Source organism: Scyliorhinus canicula, chromosome 8, assembly GCF_902713615.1.
Source record: "Scyliorhinus canicula chromosome 8, sScyCan1.1, whole genome shotgun sequence".
NCBI lineage: Eukaryota > Metazoa > Chordata > Chondrichthyes > Carcharhiniformes > Scyliorhinidae > Scyliorhinus > Scyliorhinus canicula.
This window is the reverse complement of record NC_052153.1, coordinates 136,464,495-136,489,014: the sequence shown is the minus strand read 5'-3', so window position 1 is coordinate 136,489,014 and position 24,520 is coordinate 136,464,495. Positions and strand designations below refer to the sequence as shown.

At 48.6% G+C, this 24,520-nt stretch overlaps 1 protein-coding gene across 8 annotated transcripts in view; it reads left to right on the top strand.

The window, feature by feature from the left end:
• adgrv1 (adhesion G protein-coupled receptor V1) overlaps nucleotides 1-24,520 on the top strand; it is an 838,553-nt gene that overhangs the window by 205,664 nt on the left and 608,369 nt on the right. For all 8 annotated transcript variants that reach the window (XR_005461637.1, XM_038805279.1, XM_038805282.1 and 5 more), the window contains 3 exons: nucleotides 5,499-5,714; nucleotides 6,627-6,842; nucleotides 23,895-24,139. Coding sequence is in view for 7 of the 8 variants with exons in the window: in XM_038805279.1 (XP_038661207.1) it covers nucleotides 5,499-5,714; nucleotides 6,627-6,842; nucleotides 23,895-24,139 (677 nt within the window). In the remaining variant the exon portion in view is untranslated. The remainder of the gene's footprint in view (nucleotides 1-5,498; nucleotides 5,715-6,626; nucleotides 6,843-23,894; nucleotides 24,140-24,520) is intronic.

Genomic DNA, 24,520 nt, shown 5'->3' with positions numbered 1-24,520 from the left:
TAGCTAGAATATTGTCAGAGGTCGTGATGTGATGGCATTGACACTGCACTCGTAATCCAGAACCCAGGGTAATGCCCTGGGGACCCGGGTTCAAATCCCACCATGGTAGATGGTGAAATTTGAATTCAATAAAAATCTGGGATTAAATGCATAATGATAACCATGAAATCATTACTGATTGTCATTAAAACCCATCTGGTTCACAAATGTCCTTTGGGGAAGGAAATCTTGCCACCCTTACCGAGTCTGGCTCCAGATCCCACAGCAAAATAGTTGACTCATATATGCCCTCAGAAATGATTGAGCACTCAGTTCAAGGGCAATTAGGGATGGCCAATAAATGCTGGCCCAGTCAGTGATGCCAATATATCCTGACTGAATAAAAAAACAAGTCATTGTAGTATCCAGTGTCTTCTGCTGTTTCTTGACATGTGAACCAAATTGGCCGACGACTATGATGCTGTGTGGCCGAGATGGTCCATCCACTGAAGATTGTTGAAAATGCTTCAGCTTTATATTTTTCAGTGGTGTGTTGGGCTCCCCCATCATTGAGGATAGGGATATTTGTGGATCCTCATCAGTCCATGGCCAGGTGGTCGAAGTTTCAGTAGGGGATCATTTCGGGAACAGTAACCCTAATTTAGTAAGTTTTAAAGTATTGTTGGGTGAAAATGCTAAATTGGAGAAACGCTAATTCTAACAATGTTCAGCAGGAACTGAAAAATCTAGATTGGAGACGGATGTTTGAGGGTAAATCATCATCTGGCATGTGGGAGGCTTTCAAATGTCAGTTGATAGGAATTTAGGACCAGCATGTTCCTGTGAGGAAGAAGGACAAGTATGGCAAGTTTCGGGAACCTTAGATAACGAGGGATATTGTGAGCCTAGTCCAAAAGAAAAAAGAAGCATTTATGAAGGCTAGAAGTCTAGGAGAAGACTAAGCTCATGAGGAATAAAAGGAAAGTAGGAAGGAACTTAAGCAAGGAGTCAGGAGAGCTAAAAGGGGTCATGAAAAGTCATTGGCAAACAGGATTAAGGAAAATCCCAAGTCTTTTTACATGTATATAAAGGGCAACAGGGTAGCCAGGGGAAGGGTTGGCCCACTCAAGGACAGGGAAGGGAATCTATGTGTGGAACCAGAGGAAATGGGCGAGATACTGAGTGAGTACTTTGCATCCGTATTTACCAAAGAGGAGGACTTGGTGGATGCCGAGTCTGGGGAAGGGTTTGTAGATAATCTGGGTCATATTGCGCTCAAAAAGGAGGTGGTGTTGGGTGTCTTGAAAAACATTAAGAAAGATAAGTCCCCAGGCCCTGATGCGTTCTACCCCAGAATACTGAGGGAGGCAAGGGAGGAAATTGCTGGGGCCATGACTGATATCTTTGTATCCTCACCGGCTACAGGTGAGGTCCCAGAGGACTGTAGAAAAGCTAATGTTCCTTTGTCTAAGAAGGGTAGTAAGGATAATCCAGGAAATTACAGGCAGGTGAGCCTGATATCAGTGGTAGGGAAATTATTGGAGAGGATTCTTCGAGACAGGATTTACTTCCGGATGTATCAATGTATTAGCGAGAGGCAGCATGGTTTTGTGAAGGGGAGGTTGTGTCTCAGTAACTTGATCAAGTTTTTCAAGGAAATGATGAAGATGATTGCTGAAGGTCAGGCAGTGGATGTTGTCGACATAGACTTCAGTAAGGCCTTTGACAAGGTCCCTCATGGCATACTGGTGCAGAGGGCAAAGTCACACGGGATTAGAGCTGGCAAGATGGATCAGAACTGCCTTGGTCATAGAAGACAGAGGGTAGCAGTGGGAGTATGCTTTGATTAGGGCTGATTTGAGAGGACTGTGATTAGTGATGTTCCGCAGGGATCAGTGGTGGGACCTTTGCTGTTTGTAGTATATATAAATGATTTGGAGGAAAATGTAACAGATCTGATTAGTAAGTTTGCGGACAACACAAAGGTTGGTGGAATTGTGGAGTGTAATGAGGACTGTCCGAGGATGCAGCAGGATATGGATTGATTGGAGACTTGGACGGAGAGATGGCAGATGGAGTTTAATCTGGAAAAATGTGAGGTAATGCATTTTGGAATGTCTAATACAGGTGGGAAATATACAGTGAATGGCAGAACCATTAAGAGTATTGACAGGCAGAGGGATCTGGGTGTAAAGGTTCACATGTCATTGAAAGTGGAAACGCCGGTGGAGAAGTTAGTCAAGAAGGCATACAGCGTGCTTACTTTCATTAGCTGGGACATTGAGTATACAAATTGGCAAGTCATGCTGCAGCTGTATCGAGCTTTAGTTAGGCAACACTTGGAATATGGTGTTCAATTCTGGTTGCCACACTACCAGAGGGATGTGGAGGCTTTGGAGGGGGTACAAAAGAGGTTTACCAGGATGTTGCCTGGCATGGAGGGCATTAGCTATGAGGAGAGGTTGGATAATAATAGAATGTACAGTGCAGAACGAGACCATTCGACCTACCGAGTCTGCCCCGGTCCTTGGGAAGAGTACCCTACTTAAGCCCACACCTTCACCCTATCCCCATAACGCAGTAACCCCACTTAACCTTTTTGGACACTAATGGCAATTTAGCATAGCCAATCCACCTAACCTGCACATCTTTGCACACTGGCAGGAAACCGGAGCACTCGGAGGAATTCCTCCGCAGACACGGGGAGAAAGTGAATACTCCAGACAGACAGTCACCCGAGGCCGGATTTGAACCCGGTTCATTGGAGCTGTGAAGCAGCAGTGTTAACCACTGTGCCACGTGCTGTTCAAACTCGGTTTGTTCTCACTGGAAAAACGGAGGTTGAGTTGCGACCTGATAGAAGTTTACAAAATTATGAATGGCATGCACAAAGTGGATAGTCAGAAGCTTTTTCCCAGGATGGAAGAGTCAATTACAAGGGGATATAGGTTTAAGGTGCGAGGGAAAAAGTTTCGAGGAGATGTGCGAGGGAAGTTTTTTTTTCCCAGAGAGGGTAGTGGGGTGCCTACAGCTCGCAGGAGGAAGTGGTGGAAGTAGGTATGTCAGTGATGTTTAAGGGTCATCTTGACAAATACATGAATAGGCTGGGAATAGAGGGATAAGGACCCCAGAAGTGTAGAAGGTTTTAGATTAGATGAGTAGCATGGTCGGTGCAGGCTTGGAAGGCCGAAGGGCCTATTTTGTGTTGTACTTTTCTTTGTTCTTGATTGCCAACTTGTTTACAGCTCCCTTGTCTCCAAGCATAAATACCTTGCACCTTCGTTTCAGTGAAACTATTGAAGCCTTCCTTTGATCCCTAATAATCAAACCACCCAGGCTTACACTCAGGCGGATGGTAAAACCGATCACATGGCCCCATTCATTTACCGTTTATTTAAAGCTATATTCCCAAAATACAATAATGTTGGACATTTCATAATTGTGACAGTAGTTTCCCAAGTAAAACGTTTCTTTAACACATTCAGTCTGCCATAGAAATGTTTTTTACATGTGCAGGTTGTGCGGAAACCTTCCAGTTGTGGTTTTGTAGCTGTAACCTTCAAATTATTTAAATGTGTTCCCATCTAAATTACATTAAATTACAGTCTGCATGTCTGGCACAAACTATATGGTATTATAGGTAAATGGAAGGACCTGTGGCTGAACATTTACTGATATTATAACTACAGTACAGTGCCTGATCTATAAATACCTCAATTTGATAATACTGTGGTACTCGGGAAGCTATTGAGCATTTATATTTAGAGATGGAATAACATTCATTTCTGAATTTGTTCCCCGCACTTGCTGGAGTTCATTGACTAAGATTGTTCACAGATTTATTCATATGTCATTTAAGTGCTCTATGGAATGCCTGAGGAATTAAACATGTAAGGGTACATATAATTCTAAGAGACCTTTGGAGTGTGTCTGCTCCTCCCATTTCACAAAAAATAATGGAAAGATCTGGATCATTAGATCACTGGCTACATGCTAATGTTGTCCACTTTTTTCCTGAGAAGCTGAGGTGAGTTGAAATGAAAAATGAAAATGAAAATCGCTTATTGTCACGAGTAGGCTTCAATGAAGTTACTGTGAAAAGCCCCTAGTCGCCACATTCCGGCGCCTGTCCGGGGAGGCTGGTACGGGAATCGAACCGTGCTGCTGGCCTGCTTGGTCTGCTTTAAAAGCCAGCGATTTAGCCCAGTGAGCTAAACCAGCCCCAGAGTTCTAATTGATTCAGCTTTTCAATACATTCCTCTTGTACAGAGTGCAGTTAAAAATGTTGTCCTCCTGTTTAAGAAATTACTTGTTGCCAGAGAAGGGAGTAAGAGTGGTTATATTGCTGAAAAGAGAGGCCCCGCGATCAATCGGATCGTCTCTATGGATTTTATGGGGGTTACAAAAGTCGCACTAATGGACAATAATATAGTTCACTGAGCAATTTTCCTATTTTGTAATGGTATATTATCAGAGATTAATATCTTAAATACCAAATAAGCAGATCAGAGCTCTGATTGGTTCCTATCCAGTGGGAAACTTGTCCAGTGGAAGTGAAGTGGTGGCTCACTGCATTGTATCCAACTTAACATCCTGGTGTGGGTTTGAGATTTGAGCAGGCCCACATTCTTAACCTTGCTCCTCACCTGAGGTGTGGTGATCCTCAGGTTAAACACCACCAGTCAGCTGTCCCCCTCAAAGGGGAAAGCAGCCTTTGGTCATCTGGGACTATGACGACTTTACACTTTAATAACCTGTAAACAGTGTCTTAGGCCGGAATGTTTCATGGAGGCAACAGCCTGACCCCCGAGATGAAAGGTTTGTTAGTGAGCCCTCCTCTGCAGGATTGGGAAACTTTGACCCAATTTAACGGCTGTCAGGTTATTAATTGGCCCAGGTCACGGATTCTGCCCCCACCTGGGAACAAGTCCCACCTTTGAGAGCTTCTGGCCAACCAGGTAACTGCCTGGAACGGTGGCTATCTCTGGGACTGCTGCCATGAAGATTATTACTGCAGGCCGACCACAAGATAAGTGGGGCAATTCTTCTGGAGCCCATCAGCAAGGTAGTGTGAGGATTGGTGATCAAGAGGCCACCAGGTTTTGCAGCCTCACAACATGGCCTACCTGCTCCATTGGTAAAATAGCAACGAAGACAGACATAAGTCCTCTTAGCCATCGGTTGGCCATTTAAAGGGCCTCAATTGGCTCAAGGATGGGTGGGTTTCACAACAACTACTCTGCTGCTGGTAAAATACCAGCAGAGGCTGGCAGTGGTGGGGGTAGTTGCTGTAAAATCTGGTCTTCAGTACCGAACAATCCAGAGCACAATCTGGATGTAAAAATCAATGGATGATATGGTTGGGCTGATATAGCCACTAGACATTGAAGACAAGAGTGGCTAATACATGATGCTTACACAGTGATAAAATAACTTGTATTTATTGACATTTTGGGGGTTTTCACATGGAATAGTGTAATAGTATGCACACTTGTGATAACAGAAACTCCATCTTTTAGTTGCTGGTTCTCCACGCCTTGGACCGAAGAATGACATCATGGCTCACGTGATAATCAATGCCAACGATGATGCATTTGGGACCCTACAGCTTTCTACTTCTGCTGTGCGAGTTTCTGAAAATTATATTGGACCAATAATCCATGTAACTAGAACTGGAGGCATATTTGCAGATGTTTCTGTAAAATTCCGAGCTTTGTCAGTGACTGCAAGAGTTGGTAAGAGATATTTAAACCCATTAATGCCACACTTAAGAGTGGGAGCATTTTTCTGCACTTTACCATATGTTAACTTGAAAATTGTAGCGATATGATTTGGGCAATGCTGTGAGTTGTTCTAAAGAAAATCGAACATTGCCTTCCTGGAAATAGCAAGCAATGGTAAGAGACTTTGTAACTGGAATTCACCATCCATGGTTACCAGCCAGTTGTCCTGTCCTCACTCTGCCTTTTTATATGCCCCTTCCAATAGCAGCAGATGCTTTAGGCGTTTGGATGTGCTCTCTGGAATTCACATTACTCCTTAAATTCCCTCCACCTCCCTCACTTTTTTCAGAAACGTATCTTTTCAACTGAGGTTCAGTGCATGTTTTCCAAATGTGTATTTGTGTCTTTTGAATGTTTCTTCAAAAATGTTATAGATGCCATATAAATGGAAATTACTTTTCTCAAGAAATGGAGGTAAAGGGATGAGATTGGAGGCCAGATAATCCCTCAAAGTGAGGTATAAGGGAGAAATTATAATGAGTATCAAACTGACAATTTTTCTGTCTGCAGTCAGTTTTAGATTAGAATTGATGGCATGCGTGTTAATTTGAAAGAATATCACGAGCTGTACGAAGAGGTGAAGGCAAATGATCAGAGAAATGCAGCAACAAATGAAATGCAATTGATGAAAGAGAATAAAGTGGGAAATACTGAAGAAAATCAAATTGTTAAACCACTGGCCCAGTAATAACTGAAATTTTGCCAACGCAGCAACTCTGGGAAATTTTGAATATACAAAATCGCTGCTATGAGAGAATGAAATACGTATATGCATTGTCCCTTGAGAAGTATAATTTTATCTTTTTAAGACCTAATTTATCAGAGAAAACTATTGGTAGAATTTTTTTTCTATTATTTCTGCAGGTGAAGATTACAGTGTAGCGTCTTCTGATGTTATCTTACTAGAAGGAGAAACTAGCAAAGCTGTGCCAATTTACCTCCTCAATGACATAATTCCGGAACTTGAAGAGTCATTTCGCCTTGAACTTATTAATGAGACCACTGGGGGAGCTGTGCTTGGAGCTATTACAGAGGCAACTATTACGATTGAGGCTTCAGATGACCCCTATGGATCTTTTGGTAAAATCAAGTTTAGAAATCAAATGCCGGTTGTTGAAATGCATGGTTAGCAACCAGATAATTTACCTAACTATAAACAATAACTGGGATTCCATTGAGTAACAGAGTTGCAATTATGGGTCAACAAGGCTTTATTCGTGAATGGAATTAAAAGAATGAATATCCAAATGCGGGTGTGATGCTCATGATGATTTTCCAGTTTCAGCATACTTTCCTAAAATTGGCTCTTAAAGCTATAGGTTCATCATATCTACTCTGCAGTACACCACATCAATATAAATTTATATAATTGAAATCCTGTGTTAGCTCATATTTTTCGTACATCGGGCTTTGCATTTAGACACCATCAACATGCATGAAATGTGTGCAAATGGCTGCTTATTAGAAGAATGTAGAAGGTGTGACCATTAACAATTAAGCCAAACTGATCATTAAGGGATAACGTTCTCCCTCAACCAATACCAATGATGGTGGTTGCCAGAAAGCCAGTTAGTCCATATTGAACTGGTAGCTGAAGTGCTGTTGGCTGAAAATATCAGAGACCTGAGCATGCAGAAGTTTTCAAATGTGTCGAATGGAAAGAACTACGATGACCGAGCCTACATTGTTTGAATTACATATAGGGGGCCCGGAGAGTCATCAAGGCTTCAAAATGCCAATGGTATGCTGTATGGCCCCACTGTATCTGTGTTGCTTTTGTGTGGTGAGATTTCATGTTATGGTATGAAGGGGTCATCGGCCAGGGCAGCACGGTGGCGCCATGGTTAGCACTGCTGCTTCACGGTGCCGAGGACCCGGGTTTGATTCCAGCCCGGGTCACTGTCCATGTGGAGTTTGCATATTCTCCCCGTGTCTGCGTGTGTCTCACCCCCACGACCCAAAGATGTGCAGGCTAGGTGGAATAGCCATCCTAAATTGCCCCTTAATTGGAAAAATTAAAAAAATTATGCCATCAGCTAATCTGGCTAACAGATACCAGATTCACTAGACTCTGCGATGGTCCCGGCAGATTGGAAATTAGCAAATGTGACGCCACTGTTTTTAAAAAAAGGAAGTAGGCAGAAAGCGGGTAATTATAGGCCAGTTAGCTCAACTTCGGTAGTAGGGAAGATGCTGGAATCTATCATCAAGGAAGAAATAGCGAGGCATCTGGATGGAAATTGTCCCATTGGACAGATGCAGCATGGGTTCATAAAGGGCAGGTCGCGCCTAACTAATTTAGTGTAATTTTTTGAGGACATTATCGGTAGACTACGGGGAGCTAATGGATCGGGTTTATCTGGATTTCCAGAAAGCTTTTGACGAGATGCCACACAAAAGGTTGCTGCATAAGCTAAAGATGCATGGCATTAAGGGTAAAGTAGTAGCATGGATAGATGATTAGTTTTTTTTTGTTTTTTTATTGGAATTTTTTTACAGAAAATATAAAACATAACGACAAACAATGAAATGCAACAAAATAACCCATAATAACTGTAACACCCCCAGACCGTATCGACGCATGTATCCCATCCCCCACCCCCCCTACCCCAATGAACAACAAAAGAACTTAAAAATAAATTTAAATTAAATAAACAAACATAGTCATTGTCCGCCCCCCCCTCCTCACCTTTTCCCTCCCCCTTCCCCCCCCTCCCCCCCGGGTTGCTGCTGCTACTGTCCCCGTACCCTATCGTTGAGCCAGAAAGTCGAGAAAAGGTTGCCACCGCCTAAAGAACCCTTGTACCGACCCTCTCAGGGCGAATTTTACCTTCTCTAGCTTAATGAAACCCGCCATGTCATTGATCCAGGTCTCCACGCTTGGGGGCCTCGCATCCTTCCATTGTAGCAAGATCCTTCGCCGGGCTACTAGGGATGCAAAGGCCAGCACATCGGCCTCTTTCGCCTCCTGCACTCCCGGCTCCACCCCAACCCCAAAAATCACGAGTCCCCATCCTGGCTTGACCCTGGATCCCACCACCCTCGACACCGTCCTCGCCACCCCCTTCCAGAACTCCTCCAGTGCCGGGCATGCCCAGAACATATGGGCATGGTTCGCTGGATTCCCCGAGCACTTGACACACCTGTCTTCACCCCCAAAGAACCTACTCATCCTCGTCCCAGTCATGTGGGCCCGGTGCAGCACCTTGAATTGGATGAGGCTAAGCCGCGCACACGAGGAGGAAGAATTAACCCTCTCCAGGGCATCAGCCCATGTTCCGTCTTCGATCTGTTCCCCCAGTTCCCCCTCCCACTTAGCTTTCAGCTCCTCTACTGACGCCTCCTCCGCCTCCTGCATAACCTTGTAGATATCAGATATCTTCCCCTCTCCGACCCAGACCCCCGAAAGCACCCTGTCACTCACCCCCCTCGTGGGAAGCGAAGGGAATCCCTCCACCTGCCGCCTAGCAAATGCCTTTACCTGCAGATACCTGAACATGTTCCCCGGGGGGAGCCCAAATTTCTCCTCCAACTCCCCCAGGCTCGCAAACCTCCCATCAATAAACAGGTCCCTCAGCTGTCTGATGCCCGCTCTGTGCCAACCCTGAAATCCCCCATCAATGTTCCCCGGGACAAACCTATGGTTCCCCCTTAACGGAGCCTCCATCGAGCCCCCCACTTCTCCCCTATGTCGCCTCCACTGCCCCCAAATCTTGAGGGTAGCCGCCACCACCGGACTCGTGGTATACTTCGTAGGAGGGAGCGGCCACGGCACCGTTACCAGGGCCCCCAGGCTTGTATCTCCACAGGACGCCCTATCCATCTGTTTCCATGCTGCCCCCTCCCCCTCCATTACCCACTTGCGCACCATCGACACATTGGCCGCCCAATAATACCCTGAGAGATTGGGTAACGCCAGCCCCCCCCATCTCTACCCCTCTCCAAGAAGACCCTCTTCACCCTCAGGGTCCCATGCGCCCAAACAAAGCTCATGATGCTGCTAGTCACCCTTCTAAAAAAGGCCCTAGGGATAAAGATGGGCAAACACTGAAAAAGGAACAAGAACCTCGGGAGAACTGTCATTTTGACGGACTGCACTCTACCCGCCAACGATAGCGGCATCATGTCCCACCTTTTAAATTCCTCCTCCATCTGTTCCACCAGCCTGGTAAAATTAAGCTTATGGAGAGTCCCCCAACTCCTGGCCACCTGCACCCCCAGGTATCTGAAACTCTTCACTGCCCTCTTAAATGGGAGTCTCCCAATTCCCTCCTCCTGATCACCTGGGTGTACTACAAATACCTCACTCTTGCCTAAATTTAACTTATAGCCCGAGAAGCCCCCAAATTCCGCTAACAGCTCCATCACCCCCGGCATTCCCCCTTCTGGATCCGCCACAGACAACAGCAGGTCGTCCGCATACAGCGATACACGATGTTCCTCCCCACCCCGCACCAGACCCCTCCATCTCCCTGACTCCCTCAACGCCATAGCCAAAGGTTCAATCGCCAGTGCAAAGAGCAAGGGGGACAGGGGGCACCCCTGCCTGGTCCCACGGTAGAGCCTAAAGTACTCCAATCTCCTTCCATTGGTAACTACACTTGCCATCGGAGCTGCGTAGAGCAGCCTCACCCATTTGATGAATCCCTCCCCGAATCCGAACCGCTCCAGCACCTCCCACAGGTACCCCCACTCAACTCTATCAAACGCTTTCTCTGCATCCAGCGCCAGCACTATCTCCGCCTCCCCCTCCACTGCCAGCATCATAATAACATTTAGCAGTCTCCGCACATTCGTGTTGAGCTGCCATCCCTTGACAAATCCTGTCTGATCCTCGTGTATCACACCTGGCACACAGTCCTCTATCCTGGTGGCCAGGATCTTCGCCAGCAACTTAGCGTCAACATTAAGGAGCGAGATAGGCCTGTATGATCCACACTGCAAGGGGTCCTTATCCCGCTTCAGGATCAGAGAGATCAGTGCCCGCGACATCGTCGGGGGCAAAGCCCCCCCCTCCCATGCCTCATTGAAGGCTCGCACCAACAGGGGGCCCACCAGGTCCGCATACTTTTTATAAAATTCCACCCGGAACCCGTCCGGCCCCGGCACCTTACCTGACTGCATTTGTCCAACCCCCCTGACTAGCTCCTCCAGCTCTATCGGTGCCCTCAGCCCCTCTACCAGCTCCTCTTGAACCCTTGGGAACCATAGCCTGTTCATGAAGCTCTCCATTCCCCCTCTCCCCATCGGAGGTTCTGACCAGTACAGTTCCTCGTAGAAGTCCCTAAAGACCCCATTTACTTCTGTCCCCTTCTGCACTACATTCCCACCCCTATCCGTCACTCCACCAATTTCCCTAGCCGCATCTCGCCTGCGGAGCTGATGTGCCAACATCCTGCTCGCCTTCTCCCCATACTCATATACCGTGCCCTGCGACCTTCTCCACTGTGTCTCCGCCTTTCTGGTGGTCAACAAGTCAAATTTGGCCTGCAAACTACGCCGTTCCCCCAGCAACCCATCCTCCGGTGCCTCCGCGTATCTCCTGTCCACATCCAGGAGCTCCCCCACCAGTCTCTCCCTCTCCTTCCTCTCCCTCCTTTCCCTATGGGCCCGGATGGAGATCAGCTCCCCCCGGATCACTGCTTTCAGAGCCTCCCAGACCATCCCCACCCGGACCCCCCCCCCCCGTGTCGTTGGTATCAAGATACCCCTCAATACTTACCCGGACCATCCTACACACCTCCTCATCAGCCAGCAGCCCCACATCCAGGCGCCAAAGCGGGCGCTGGTCCTGCGCCTCCCCCATCTCCAGATCAACCCAGTGCGGAGCATGGTCTGAAATCGCTATGGCCGAATACTCTGCATCCTGCACCTTCAGGATCAATCCTCTGCTCAGGATGAAAAAATCTATTCGGGAATAGACCCTATGGACATGGGAGAAAAAGGAATATTCCCGCGCTCTCGGCCTCCCAAACCTCCAGGGATCCACCCCTCCCATCTGGTCCATAAACCCCCTCAGTACTTTGGCCGCCGCCGGTCTCCTACCCGTCCTTGAACTGGACCGGTCCAGTGGGGGATCCAGCACTGTGTTAAAGTCTCCCCCCATGATCAGGCCCCCTGCCTCCAGGTCCGGAATGCGGCCCAACAAGCGCCTCATGAAGCCAGCATCATCCCAATTCGGGGCATATACATTAACCAGCACTACCTTCTCTCCCTGCAGCCTACCCTTCACCATAATATATCTGCCCTCCTTGTCCGACACCACCTCAGCCGCCTCGAACGCCACCCTCTACCCCACCAGAATCGCCATCCCCCGGTTCTTCGCGTCTAATCCTGAGTGAAAAGCCTGCCCCACCCACCCCTTCCTCAGACGAACCTGGTCCGCCACCTTCAAGTGGGTCTCCTGGAGCATAGCCACGTCCGCCTTCAGCCCCTTCAGATGAGAAAATACCCTAGTTCTCTTAACCGGCCCATTTAGCCCCCTCACGTTCCAGGTAATCAGCCGGATCAGAGGGCAACCTGCCCCTCTCCCCCGCCGGCTAGCCATAGCTTATCAACTGCTCGCCCCAGGCCAGCTCGCCCCGCCTGACCCGTTCCCCATGGCGATAACGCCTCTCCTCTACCCCCACGGCCCACGCCAGCTCCTTCCTGGCCATTCCAGCAGCAACCCGGTATCCCCCCCCACCCCCCCAGACTAGGACCCCTCCTAGCCGCGACGCACCCTCCATGGTGAAACATCCTATTCCTGGGGGAAAATACTCCTTGAACATTCACCCACGCCTTTTCATCGAAATTCCAACCCGTGGTGCCCAAAAAAGAGCTCTTTTCTGCAACCTTAGGCAGGAGCTGCCTCTGTGTGATCACTCACTCCATGATGCACAACGGAAGTCCGATAGATGATTAGTTAATTAATAGAAAGCAAAGAGTGGGGATTAATGGGTGTTTCTCTGGTTGGCAATCAGTTCAAAATCAGCTAGTGGTGTCCCTGAGGGATCAGCTTTGGGCCCACAATTGTTCACAATTTAGATAGATGATTTGGAGTTGGGGACCAAGTGTAATGTGTCCAAGTTTGCAGACGACGCTAAGATGAGTATAGAGTATAGACCATTACAGCACAGAACAGGCCCTTCGGCCCTCGATGTTGTGCCGAGCAATGATCACCCTACTCAAACCCACGTATCCACCCTATACCCGTAACCCAACAACCCCCCCCTTAACCTTACTTTTAAGGACACTACGGGCAATTTAGCATGGCCAATCTACCTAACCTGCACGTCTTTGGACTGTGGGAGGAAACCGGAGCACCCGGAGGAAACCCACGCACACATGGGGAGGACGTGCAGACTCCACACAGACAGTGACCCAGCCGGGAATCAAACCTGGGACCCTGGAGCTGTGAAGCATTTATGCTAACCACCATGCTACCGTGCTGCCCTTAGAGTGGTAAAGCAATAAGTGCAGAGGATACTGGAACTCTGCCGAGGGATTTGGATAGTTTGAGTGAATGGGCTAGGGTCTGGCAGATGGAATACAATGTTGACAAATATGAGGGTATCCATTTAGGTATGAATAACAGCAGGTGTTAGTGAGGCTACACTTGGAGTATTGTGTTTAGTTTTGGTCGCCTTACCTGAGAAAGAACGTACTGGTGCTGGAGGGTGTGCAGAGGAGATTCACGAAGTTAATCCCAGATCTGAGGGGGTTGGATTACAAGGAGAGGTTGAGTAGACTGGGACTATACCTGTTGGAATTTAGAAGGATGCGGGGGGATCTTATAGAAACATATAACATTTTGAAGGGAATAGATAGGATAGATGCGGGCAGGTTGTTTCCACTGGCGGGTGAAAGCAGAACTAGGGGGCATAGCCTCAAAATAAGGGGAAGTAGATTTAGGACTGAGTTTAAGAGGAACTTCGTCGCCCAAAGGGTTGTGAATCTATGGAATTCCCTGTCCAGTGAAGCAGTTGAGGCTCCTTCATTACATGTTTTCAAGATAAAGATATATAGTTTTTTGAAGAATAAAGGGATTAAGGGTTATGGTGTTCGGGTGGGAAAGTGGAGCTGAGTCCACAAAAGATCAGCCATGATCTCATTGAATGGCGGAGCAGGCTTGAAGGGCCAAATGGCCTACTCCTGCTCCTAGTTCTTACGTTCTTAGATGGGTGAAATAATCCTCAAAATATCTGAAAGAGGTTGGAATGAATACATTTTGTAGAATGAAGGCATCTGTCAGCGAAAGTAGCACAGATTTAGGTTCTCCTTCTGTGTTTAATATCAATGGAATGGAAGCCCTTCTTATTCACACAAATTGCTGGGTTGCCTCATGGTGCACTGGTAGACCTGGACGTGGGAGAAGCCAGTCACTGCTTCGATTCTTCTAGCTCTTTTATGGAACAAAAAAAGGCGAGGGCTGATGGATATGAAATTGGTCAAATGAATGGAAACAAAATGTTGGAAATACTTGACGGGTCACGTAACATCTGTGGATAGAAACAGGTTAACACTTCAAATTGATGACCTTTCGTCAGGGCTGTCATTAAATTCTGGTGAAGGATAATCAACCTGAAACATTAATTCTGTTTCTTTCCATAAATGCTGCCTATAAAGTGTTTCCAACATTTTCTGTCTGTATTTCAGAATTTCGCAGTCTACTAAATTCTACTGAATTCATCTGCCGTACTAATGAATGGTTATTTTTCAAACTGCCGGAAGATAAGGCAGTGGTATTTCCCAAGGATCAGTAGTAGGACCACTGATTTTCTTGATCGTGCTGGAAAAAATGACAAGGGGCAATATAAAACAACGGATTATTCTAAAGACTTCTAAACTATTCTAAAGACGATTCAGGAGCAGAAGGACCTGGGGGCGCATGAACACAAATTGTTGAAGATGAAGGGCAGATTGAGAAAGTGGTTAATAAGGCATTTGAGATCATGAGACTTATAAATAGAGTACAAAAAACATGGATGTTATGGTAAATCATTTATAAAACACTGATTTGGCCTCAGCTGGCATATCGTGTCCAATTCTGGGCACTGCAGATAGTTCCGGTTGCGGCCATGCTTATCTTGGTTGCACGTTCGGCAGCTCCCGCCAAGAACGGACTTTTGGGCCCTTTTGAGGAGCCCCAGCGGCACTTGTATGACGGTTCCCAGTGTGGGAAGGTGATAGTAAGGTTCCCCCAGGACTGTGTGAAGTGGACCAGGAGTGGAGCGATCAAAAAAGTGGTTTTGGAGCAGCGACGAGAGCGGGGGAGGAAAAGCAAGATGGCGGCGGGTGGAGATCAAGCAGCGTGGGCGCAGTGGTCATGGGAGCAGCAAGAGTTCCTCAAAAACTGCTTTGCGGAGCTGAGAGCAGAAATGCTGGCACCAATGAAGGCGTCGATAGAAGAAGTGGAGACCCAGACGACCCAAGCGATGGCGATTCAAGAGGTACGGCAGAAGGCCTCGGAGAATGAGGACGAGATTTTGGGCCTGACGGTGAAAGTGGAGGCGCACGAGGCGCTACACAAGAAGTGGCAGGAGAAGTTTGAGGACCTGGAAAACGGGTCGAGGAGGAAGAATCTTCCGATTCTGGGTCTCCCTGAAGGAGTGGAGAGGTCTGACGCTGGGACATATGTAGTAACAAAGCTCAACATGCTGATGGGCGTGGGAGCTTTCCCGAGGCCCCTGGAGCTGGATGGGGCTCATTGAGTCCTGGCAAGGAGGCCCAAAGTCAACGAGCTGCCAAGGGCTGTAGTGGTGAGGTTCCACCGCTTTGTGGACAGAGAGTGCGTCCTGAGATGGGCGAAGAAAGAACGGAGCAGCAGGTGGGAGAATACGGGGATCCGTATCTACCAGGACTGGAGTGCGGAGGTGGCCAAGAAGAGGGCTGGTTTTAATCGGGCCAAGGTGGTTCTCCGTCGGAAGGGGGTGAAGTTTGGAATGCTGCAGCCAACGCGATTGTGGATTATGTTTCAGGACCGTCACCACTATTTTGAGATGCCAGATGAGGGGTGGACCTTTATTCAGACTGAAAAGTTGGACTCGAACTGAGGGTTTGTTGTGGGGGGGTGTTTACTGTATTTTGGGGTGTTCGTGTTCTGGTTTCGGGTTGGGAAGAGGGGACATGGGAAGGGGTGAGTGGATATGATGTGGGGGCTGTGTGAGAGTGTGGGCGCCGGTACTGTAGGGGCAGGTCCCCGCTGATGAAGGGGGGGTTGGAGGCCCGGGGTCGGGGAGCTGGGGCGAGGTCGCAGAAAAAGGAGCTGTGCCATTGGGGTCGGGGCCGGCTCGGATGGAAAGCGCGAGCTTTTCCCTGCGCTAAGGAAGCGAGGGGCGGGGCCTGGGGTAAGGGCGGTGCTGGAGGAGAGCGCCTATTGATCGACAGGGGGAGACGGGGGTATTCCCACACTAGGGGGTCGTTGGAATGGCGGGAGTGGCTGGGGTCAGCAGGAGTCAGCTGACTTACGGGAGCGTAATGGGGGGAGCAAAATGGCTGGACGGTGATCTGGCTTGGGGGTGGGGGGGGGGGGCGGAACTGGGTTGCTGCTGTATTGGCCAAAGGGGAGCTGGAGGTAGAAGAGGGAGTCAGGGCGGGGGTCTGCCGCCTGGGGGACTGGAGGGTGCAGGAGGCGCGGGCACGTGGCTGGCCTAAAAAAGGGGATGGCTAGTCGGCAGGGGGGGAGGGGGCGAGTAGCCCCCTGATCTGGCTGATAACATGGAATGTGAGGGGCCTGAATGGGCCGGTCAAGAGGGCCCGGGTGTTCGCGCACTTAAAGGGAATGAAGGCAGACGTGGTCATGCTTCAGGAGACACACTTGAAGGTGGCAGATCAGGTCAGGCTGAGAAAGGGATGGGTAGGGCAGGTGTTTCACTTGGGGCTGGATGCGAAGAATAGAGGGGTTGCGATACTGGTGGGGAAGCGGGTGTCGTTTGAGGCGATGAATATTGTGGTGGATAATGGAGGTCGGAACGTGATGGTGAGTGGTAGGTTGCAGGGGACGCGGGTGGTACTGGTGAACGTTTATGCCCCGAATTGGGATGATGCCGGATTTATGAAACGTATGTTGAGTCGGATCCCGGATCTGGAGGCAGGGAGCTTGATAATGGGGGGGAACTTCAACACGGTGCTGGACCCAGTACTGGATCGTTCCAGGTCCAGGACAGGTAAGAGGCCGGCTGCGGCCAAGGTGCTCAGGGGGTTTATGGACCAGATGGGGGTATGGGGGGGGCGGGGTGGATCCGTGGATGTTTGCCAGGCCGGTGGCCAGAGAATTTTCTTTTTTCTCCCACGTCCATAAAACCTATTCCCAGATAAATTTCTTTAGGGCACTAATCCCGAAAGTGGAGGGAACGGAATATTCGGCTATAGCCATCTTGGACCACGCCCCGCATTGGATGGAGCTGGAGTTGCAGGAGGAGAGGGATCAGCGCTCGTTATGGCGCCTCGATGTGGGACTGTTGGCAGATGAGGAGGTGTGCGGTCGGATCCGGGGGTGTATTCAAAGATACGTGGAGGCCAGCGATAATGGGGGGGGTGCAGGTGAGGGTAGTCTGGGAGGCTTTGAAGGCGGTGGTTGGGGAGAGCTAATTTCCATTAGGGCCCATAGGGAGAAGAGAGAGAGGAGGGAGAGGGAGAGATTGGTGGGGAGATATTAAGAGTGGACAGGAGCTATGCAGAGGCTGCTTAGGGAGCGACAAAACCTCCAAATGGAATTTGATCTATTGACCACGGGAAAAGCAGAGGCACAGTGGAGGAAAATGCAGGAGGTGGTATATGAGTATGCAGGGAAGGCGAGCCGGATGCTGGCACATCAGCTTTGTAAAAGGGAGGCAGCGAGGGAGATTGGTGGAATTAGAGATAGAGGGGGGAATACGGTGCGGAGTGCGGTGAGAATAAACAAGATATTTAGGGACTTCTATGGGGATCTGTATAAGTCTGAGCCCCCGGGGGGGAGGAGGGGATGCGGCGATTCTTGGATCAACTGAGATTCCCGAGGGTGGAGGAGGAGCAGGTGGCTGGTTTGGGGGCGCCGATTGGGCTGGAGGAGCTGGTTAAGGGATTGGGGAGCATGCAGGCGGGGAAGGCTCTGGGACTGGACGGGTTCCCGGTTGAATTTTACAGAATGTATGTGGACCTGCTGGGCCCGTTACTGGTGAGAACTTTTAATGAGACGAGGGAAGAGGGGACCCTGCCCCCGACAATATCCCGGGCACTGATCTCGCTGATTTTGAACCATTGCAATGTGGATCGTATAGGCCGATTTAGCTCATCAATGTAGATGCTAAGTTGTTAGCGAAGGAGCTGGCTATGAGGATTGAGGACTGTGTCCCTGGGGTGATCCATGAGGACCAGACGGGGTTTGTGAAGGGCAGGCAGTTAAACATGAATGTGCGGAGGCTCTTAAGTGTGATCATGATGCCCCCGGTGGAGGGGGTAGCGGGGGTGGTGGTGGCCATGGACGTGGAGAAGGCCTTTGATCGGGTGGAGTGGGAGTATCTCTGGGAAGTGCTTAGGAGGTTTGGGTTCAGGGAAGGGTTCATGAGGTGTGTCAGGCTGTTATATAGGGCCCCAGTGGCGAGTGTGACTACTAACCAGCGGAGGTCGGAGTACTTTAGGTTGTACCGCGGGACGAGGCAGGGGTGTCCCTTATCCCCCTTGTTGTTTGCACTGGCAATTGAGCCGCTGGCCATGGCACTGAGGGAGTCTAGGAACTGGAGGGGATTGGTCCAGGTGGGGGAGGAACACCGGGTGTCATTATATGCTGTTATAGGCTGTTTAGCACAGGGCTAAATCGCTGGCTTTGAAAGCAGGCCAAGGCAGGCCAGCAGCATGATTCAATTCCTGTAACAGCCTCCCCGAACAGGCGCCGGAATGTGGCGACTAGGGGCTTTTCACAGTAACTTCATTTGAATCCTACTTGTGACAATAGGCGATTTTCATTTCATTTCATGCTGATGACCTGCTGTTGTATGTTGCAGACCCAGTGGAGAGGATGGTGGAGGTTATGCGGATCCTTGGGGTTTGGGGACTTTTCGGGTTATAAGCTCAACGTGGGGAAGAGTGAGCTCTTTGTGGTGCATGCGGGGGACCAGGGAAGGGGGATAGACGAGCTACCGCTGAAGAGGGCGGAGAGAAGCTTTCGATACCTGGGGATCCAGGTAGCTAGGAGCTGAGGGGCCCTGCATAAGCTCAATTTGGCACGGTTGGTGGAACAGATGAAGGAGGATTTCAAGAAATGGGATATGCTGCCACTCTCCCTGGCAGGTAGGGTGCAGTCGGTCAAGATGATGGTCCTCCCGAGGTTCCTGTTTGTGTTCCGGTGCCTGCCCATCCTAATCCCCAAGGCATTTTTTAAACGGATAAGCAGGAGCATTATGGGATTCGTATGGGCGAATAAGACTCTGAGGGTGAAGAGGGTGTTTTTGGAGTGTAGCAGGGACAGATGGGGGCTGGCACTGTCGAATCTATGTGGCTATTATTGGGCAGCTAATGTGGCGAAGATCCGTAAGTGGGTAATGGAGGGAGAGGGGTTGGCGTGGAAGAGGCTAGAGGTGGCGTCTTGTGTAGGTACATAAGAACATAAGAACTAGGAGCAGAAGTAGACCGTCCGGCCCTTCGAGCCATTCTATAAGATCATGGCTGATCTATTCGTGGTCTCAAAACCACTTACCCGCATTCTCGCCATATCCCGTAATTCCTTTATTTTTCAAAAAAACATCTACCCTCTTTTTAAATATATTCAATGAAGTAGCGTCTACTACTCCTTTCGGTAGGGAATTCCATACTTTAACCACCCTCTGAGTGAAGAAGTTCCTCCTTGATTCAGTCCTAAATCTGCTCCCCCTAATCTTGAGGCTATGCCCTCTTGTCCTACTTTCACCTACCAGTGGAAACATCCTTTCTACTTCTAACTTATTCATTCCCTTCAAAATTTTATATATTTCTATTAGATCCCCCCTCAACCTTCTGAATTCCAGTGAATATAATCCCAATCTACTCAGCCTCTCCTCATACGATAACCCCCTCAACTCTGGAATCAGCCTAGTGAACCTCCTCTGCACCCCCTCTAGTGCTAGCACATCCTTTCTCAAGTGTGGAGACAAAACTGCACACAGTACTCCAGGTGTGGCCTCACCAGCACCTTGTACATCTGCAACATTACCTCTCTGCTTTTAAACTCAATCCCCTTCGCAATGAAGAACAAAATTCCATTTGCCTTCCTAAATACTTGTTGCACCTGCAGACCAACCTTCTGTGACTCATGCACAAGTACACCCAGGTCCCTCTGCGTAGCAGCATGCTGCAGCTTTTTACCATTTAAGTAATAATCCGTTCTATTGTTATTCCTACCAAAATGCACGACTTCACACTTATTGACATTACGAGTACGAGTCTGGGGGCGCTGGTGACGGCACCGTTGCCACTCCCGCCGACAAGGTACACCACGAGTCCGGTGGTGGCGGCAACTCTGAAGATCTGGGGGCTGTGGAGGCTACATAGGGGCGAGGTGGGGGCCTTGGTCTGGTCCCCGATACGAGAGAACCACAGGTTTGTTCCGGGTAGGATGGATGGGGGGTTTCTGAGCTGGCATCGGGCAGGGATTAAAAGAATGGGGGACCTATTCATCGATGGGACTTTTGCAAGCCTAGGGGCGCTTGAGGAGAAATTTGGGTTACCTCCCGGGAATGCTTTTAGGTACATGCAAGTGAGGGCATTTGTGAGACGGCAGGTGAGGGAATTTCCCAGCACGAAGAATTCAGGCGTATGGGTTGGAGAAGGTAAGGTCTCGCCGATCTATCGGGAACTGCAGGAAGTGGAGGAGGCCTCGGTGGAGGAGTTAAAGGGCAAGTGGGAGGAGGAGCTCGGGGAGGAGCTGGATGAGGATCTGTGGGCTAGTGCCCTGAGTAGGGTTAATTCCTCTTCCTCTTGCGCCAGGCTCAGCCTAATACAGTTCAAAGTTGTTCATCGGGCGCATATGACGGGGGCGAGGATGAGTAGGTTTTTTGGGGTGGAGGACAGGTGTGTGAGTTGCTTGGGGAGCCCAGCAAATCATGCCCATATGTTCTGGACATGTCTGGTGCTGAAGGGGTTCTGGAGGGGCTTTGCGAGGACTATGTCCAAAGTGGTGAACACCCTGGTCAAGCCGAGCTGGGGGATAGCATTATTCGGGGTATCGGACGAGCCGGGAGTGCAGGAGTCGAAAGAGGTCGGTGTTCTGGCCTTTGCGTCCCTGGTAGCCTGGCGGAGGATCCTACTAATGTGGAGGGATGCGAAGCCCCCAAGTGTGGAAGCTTGGATTAACGATATGGCAGGGTTCATCAAGCTAGAAAGGATAAAGTTTGTCTTGTGAGGGTCTGTGCAGGGGTTCTCCAGGCGGTGGCAACCGTTCCTAGACTTTCTCGCGGAACATTAGGTGGAGGTCACCAGCAGCAGCAACCCGGGGTTGGCTTTTCTTTTTGTTTAGGTTAGAGTGGGGCGTTTTCTTTACTGGCGTGTTTATTTCTTAAATGGGGGTTATTGTATTTTGTTGGAAATCCCATGTATAATTTTTGCTAGTTTTGTTCTTTATTCCTTTTTCTGTTTGGAGTGTTTTGTTGAAAATTATTGAAAATTTGAATAAATATATTTAATAAACAAAATTCTGGACACTGCACTTTAGGAAGTATATGAAAGTTTGAGAGATGGTGCAGAAAATATTCGTGATGATGGTTTCAGGGATGAAGGGCTTTGGTTCCGTGAATAGATTGAAGAAGTTGGGACTGTTCTCCTTGGAGGAGAGATGATTGAATGGAGTTTTGCTAGCGGTGTTTCAAAAGCATAAGAATCCAGATGGAGTAAATAGGGAGAAGCTGTTCCCATTGACATAAGGGTCGAGAACCAGAGGACACAGATTTAAGATGAATGGCAAGAGAATGAGTAGCAGTATCAGGGGAAACCTTTTTATGTAGCAAGTGGTTACGATCTGGAATGCACTGCCTCAGTATGGTGGAGGCGAATTCAATCAGCTGTCAATAGAATGATCTGAAGAGAAGAAAAAGAGACTTGCATTTCTGCAGTGCTTTTTACAACAAAAGGCTGCCTCAAAGCGCTTTTCAGCCAGTGAAATAGTTTTGACATGTGGTTCGTGTCACAATGAGGGACTGTGGCAGCCAATTGCAGACAGCAAACTCCAACAAATAGCAATGATTTAATGACACATCTATTTTTTGATGTTGATCAAGGGATGCGTGTTGGCTAGGACACCGGCAATAACTCCCCTACCCTCAAAATTGCACCATGCGATCTTGTGCATCCCTTGGAGCAGGCATATGGGTGCCTCAGTTTGGTGTCTCATCTGGAGGGCAGCAGTCCAACAGTGCAGAACACCCTCAGTACTGCCCTGAAGTATCAGCCTTGGGTTTTGAACTCGGGTCCTGCAGTGGGACTTGAGCCTGGAACCTTGTGACTGAATGGCGATGGTGCTACCAACTGAGCCTCCTCTTAAACACAAGAGAACATGTACAAGGCTATGGACCCACTCGATCCCCATTACCAGTCACCCACCAACATTTTTGGACACTAAGGGGTAATTTAACATGGCCTGTCCATCTAACCTGCACATCTTTGGATTGTGGGAGGAAACTGGAGCACCTGGAGGAAACCTACGCAGACACGGGGAGAACGTACAAACTCCACAGAGACAGTGAGCCGATACTGGAATTGAACCCGGGCCCCTGGCACTGTGAGGCAGAAGTGCTAGCCGCTGTGCCAGCGTGCTGCCCCACTATCCGAGTTGTTCTTCAAGACAACTGACATGGACTCAAAGGGCCAAATACTCTCCTCCAGTGCTGTAACTCCACAACCTCCTGGTTCCTCAATGTCGCATTTAATGACTACCCTAATGATGCACCGCAGAACCCCTCCAGGAAGTTTCCACAGCACAGTTTGCCCGGCAATTGTCCAGAAGTGCTAACTTCCGCTGGACAATTTCGCTGTCAGGGAACCATCTGACAGAAGCGATTTAAATTGTTAGTTTTGGATGGTTCTGCAAGTTTTACCCTGATAGTCTGAAAGAGTTATAAGGAAACAAAATAATTTCTAACTCCCACGTAACTACTTAAATGCGCAGACCAAGCCTCGCACTGGACACCCCGCACACACACGATCCCCCACACGCCCCACCCCCCCCCATGATCCAACCCTTCCCACCCACCGACCTGACTTATCAAGAACATGGTGTTCCTGGTTTGCTCTGGCACCATGGGAGTTGGTGGTATGTTTGATGCAGCTGTGCACTCCAGATTAGAAGATGTGGTCTCCTTTCGGGTAATAATGCCTGTGTCTAAAAAGTTGGTTAAGGGCTGTAATGAAGTTTGACAGCCACTGGCAAAACGTGACTCTTGTCCAGCAGCCAGCAAGTCCTTCTGCAAAAAGCTGCACAGGTCAGCAGGCAGCCTACTTGTTAAACAAAATCTCTTGTACTGCTCCTATGAAACACTGAAGAAAATAATTAGATTATGTGAGCTCCGGCCTTGTGTGAGCAGAATCCATCACCTGCTATTTTCTAAAAGACCCAACTGCCTCTTGTCCTGTTTGATTAACCCCTAGTTAATATTTTAATGAAGTGCGGGCCTTTTTTGTGTTCGGTGCGTTTGTGAGAAAGTCAACTCCATTGGAAAAAATGACAGTCAGTTAGGATGTAGTGCTCGCTGACTATATGTTGAGGGGGTCCAAAGCCCAATTACTGGTGAGATTTGGGCCAGCAGTACTGGCACATGGTCTCAGCATGCTACCTATTTTCGACTAATTTGAAACACAGCACATTGAATAGCGCAGCAATCCCTTGAGATGTATTATTGTGTGCTCAGTTCCTGGAATGGAGATTTGAGCATATGACCTACCGCTTCAGAAGTCAGAGTGCAAACAACACAGCCAATCTGGAGTACTGTATGGAGCACTTCCCAGAGAACTCAATCAGACTATTGAGGCAGCATCTATGTTCCTTGAAGGTTCATAACTTTCAAACTTCCTGAATGATTATAAACTTCAATTCGTATAATGCTTTCCAACACTTTGAATGTATTTATATTTTGTTAATTTGAGGAATTTGGATGTGAAGAATACAAAAATCAAGTTAATCCCAATGGTTTTTTTTTTCTTTTGCTGTAGTTTTTGAAAGGACGACATTTATTGTTGAAGAGCCTGAATCTAATACTACAAAGATAAATCTGCCAATAATTCGAAATGCTGGAACACTTGGTGCTGTCACAGTCCAGTGGATTGCCACAATGAATGAACAGCAAATTACCAGTGATCTTCAAGTGGCCTTGGGTGAGGTGACTTTTACTCCAGGACAATCTACTCAAACCCTGCAGGTGGAACTCTTGGCAGATGATTTCCCTGAAATTGAAGAGGTAAAGACAGTGATTTAAAAAAAAAAATTTAGAGTACCCAATTAATTTTTTCCAATTAAGGGGCAATTTAGCGCGGCCAATCCACCTAGCTTGCATATCTTTGGGTTGTGGGGGCGAAACCCACGCAAACACGGGGAGAATGTGCAAACTCCACACAGACAGTGACCCAGAGCCGGGATCGAACCTGGGACCTCGGCGCTGTGAGGCTGTAGGGCTAACCCACTGCGCCACCGTGCTGCCCAAGACAGTGATTTTAAATAGATAAAGAATTGCAGTAAAGTCTTGCGGTTATGTTTAGCTTGTACATATTTCTTTCAGAATAATGTGAGTGGAGAGTGTACACAGCTCAATCGCTCAATCACACTGCTCACATATGTCCTT